Source organism: Frankliniella occidentalis, unplaced genomic scaffold, assembly GCF_000697945.3.
Source record: "Frankliniella occidentalis isolate FOCC.00 unplaced genomic scaffold, Focc_3.1 Scaffold5082, whole genome shotgun sequence".
Lineage (NCBI taxonomy): Eukaryota > Metazoa > Arthropoda > Insecta > Thysanoptera > Thripidae > Frankliniella > Frankliniella occidentalis.
The window spans coordinates 1-2,064 of NW_026272124.1; the positions used below are offsets into that span (position 1 = coordinate 1).

At 50.3% G+C, this 2,064-nt stretch overlaps 1 protein-coding gene across 1 annotated transcript; it reads right to left on the bottom strand.

Moving 5' to 3' along the window:
• Positions 1-105: 105 nt before the first annotated feature.
• On the bottom strand, positions 106-2,058 carry LOC127752203 (putative U5 small nuclear ribonucleoprotein 200 kDa helicase; the record flags this gene model as incomplete). Its single annotated transcript, XM_052276931.1, is given in 3 exon segments — positions 106-863; positions 944-1,859; positions 1,951-2,058. Coding segments are annotated over 3 exon segments (1,701 nt in total), but the record flags the coding sequence as incomplete, so codon positions are not given.
• Positions 2,059-2,064: the final 6 nt, after the last annotated feature.

The window sequence follows — 2,064 nt, forward strand, 5'->3', positions numbered from 1 at the left end:
CAATTTTTTTCTGGAAAATTTTCTAAAAATTTCTGGGAAAATTTCAGACTTTCAGACCCCTAGGTGGGCTAGTGTGAGGTTCAAGACGCTGACACCTTTTCTTACCTTGTCCTGCATCCGCTCCAGGAAGGGCTGGATGTCGTCCACGTCGGCGTGGAAGAATCGGTTGGGGGTCTTCTCGGCGGCGGCATACGTGAGGATGTCGATGGCCGTGAGGCGCGCCTGCTTGCGGCTGGGCACGAACACGAGCACGGGCTTGTCCGGGCTGTGCTTGACGATGGAGTTGTAGACGGGCTTGGCCATGGCGAGGATGCGCGACGCGTTGTGCGTCACGTTGAACCCTTGGATGTGCAGCTCGAGCGGCAGCGGCCGCACGCTGGGGTGGAAGTTGAAGGTGCAGTTGGAGCTGCAGCCGAGCCACTGGGCCACGTCCCTGGAGTCGGCGAGCGACGTGGACAGCGCCACGATCCGGATCTGGCGCTCGATCTGCGACGAGATGTACCGCATGCGCGAGCACACCACCTCCAGCACGGGGCCGTCCTCGCCGCCGATGAGCTGCAGCTCGTCCACCACGAACAGGTGCACGTTCTGCACGTTCTTGCGCTGCTTCCAACGCCGCGACAGCACGTCCCACTTCTCGGCCGTGGCCACGATCACCTGCCCCTTGGCCAGCAGCTTGAGGTCCGTGCCCGTCTCGCCGGTCAGCATCACCACCTTCTTGCCCAGCGTCAGCCCGAACTTGTTGTGCCAGTCGGCGAACACGATCTCGGCCAGCGACTCCTTGGCGACCACGTACACGCACCGGCCCTCCGGGTGCTGCTGGAACATGCGGAGCACGGCGAACTCCGCAATGGTCGTCTTGCCTGCAAAGTTAAAAAAAACACACAGTTAGTTGGATTCATAGTTAGGTGAAATAGGCAACAAAAGTTGTTGGGTTACAAACCTGAACCAGTAGGAGCACCAATGAAAATGTTGTCATCACTGTTGTACACTGCATTGAACACCTGAGTTTGGATTGGGTTGAACTGCTTGAATTTCTCTTGGTAGACAGCTTCCAACTCTGGAGTGCGCAAAGCAGACACTGGAAGAGGTTGCAAGTCAAGGAGTTCAGTGGGAGGTACATTCTTCTCCGGAAGTATTAAATGGCGGAATGACACGGGGAGTTGAGTTTCGGCTCCAATCCAGCGGTCTGACACAATACGGAGGAAGTATTGTGGGGGTAAGGGCTCAAACACTGGGACAAAGAACTTGACTAGATGCTCATCAGCAGCAAACTTTGATTTGAGGAGGAAATACTCATGATGAAGGACAACCTCTGAATCAACATCTTCTACAAGAATCCAGAATGCTTCAGATGCCCCATGTAACTTTTCATCCCACTGGAAATCAGGAGTTATGGTAAGTTCCACTCTCAGAGTCGACCTTGTGATGGGCTGGATATGAGTTGAAAGCTCCAACTTAGGGAACTGATGAATGTACTTGTGGATTGTTTTTCCCAGACGAGGTACTCTGATGAGTTCACCAATTTCGTTAGGTCCCAAGTCATAAAGTCTTTCCCAGGGGAAATTTTTCTTTTCTATTTTCTTCACAACTTCTTCTGGCATTTTTCGGAACTGCCTAAGAGGTGACATGGACTGCCACATTCTTCGATCAACCATTTTGCAGAGAGACAGTGTTTTGTCTGCAAGTTGAGCCCAGCCTCTGTGTAGAACAATTTCAAAAATGGCTCTTAGGAGACGGCCAGCAGATTGTGTGACATACACCATGTCTGACATAAGGGCAAATCCCTCCAACTTCAACTGGGAGATGTAAGCTTGAAGGAGCACATTAATTTTTGCACTTGGTTCCTCCATACTTTCCTGTAATGTAAATTGGATAAGCATAAGACCACAGTAATAATAATTTTGAAATAAGGTTAAATGTAGGTAAATGGATATATAGACAACAAACCTTGATAGGAATAGGGACTCTTTCCATGAGCTTCTGAAGTTCAAGTTTCTCTTCTTCCCTCACATTAATGTTTCGGAACTCTCCAGAAAGTGAAAATACACTAAAAAACAAAAG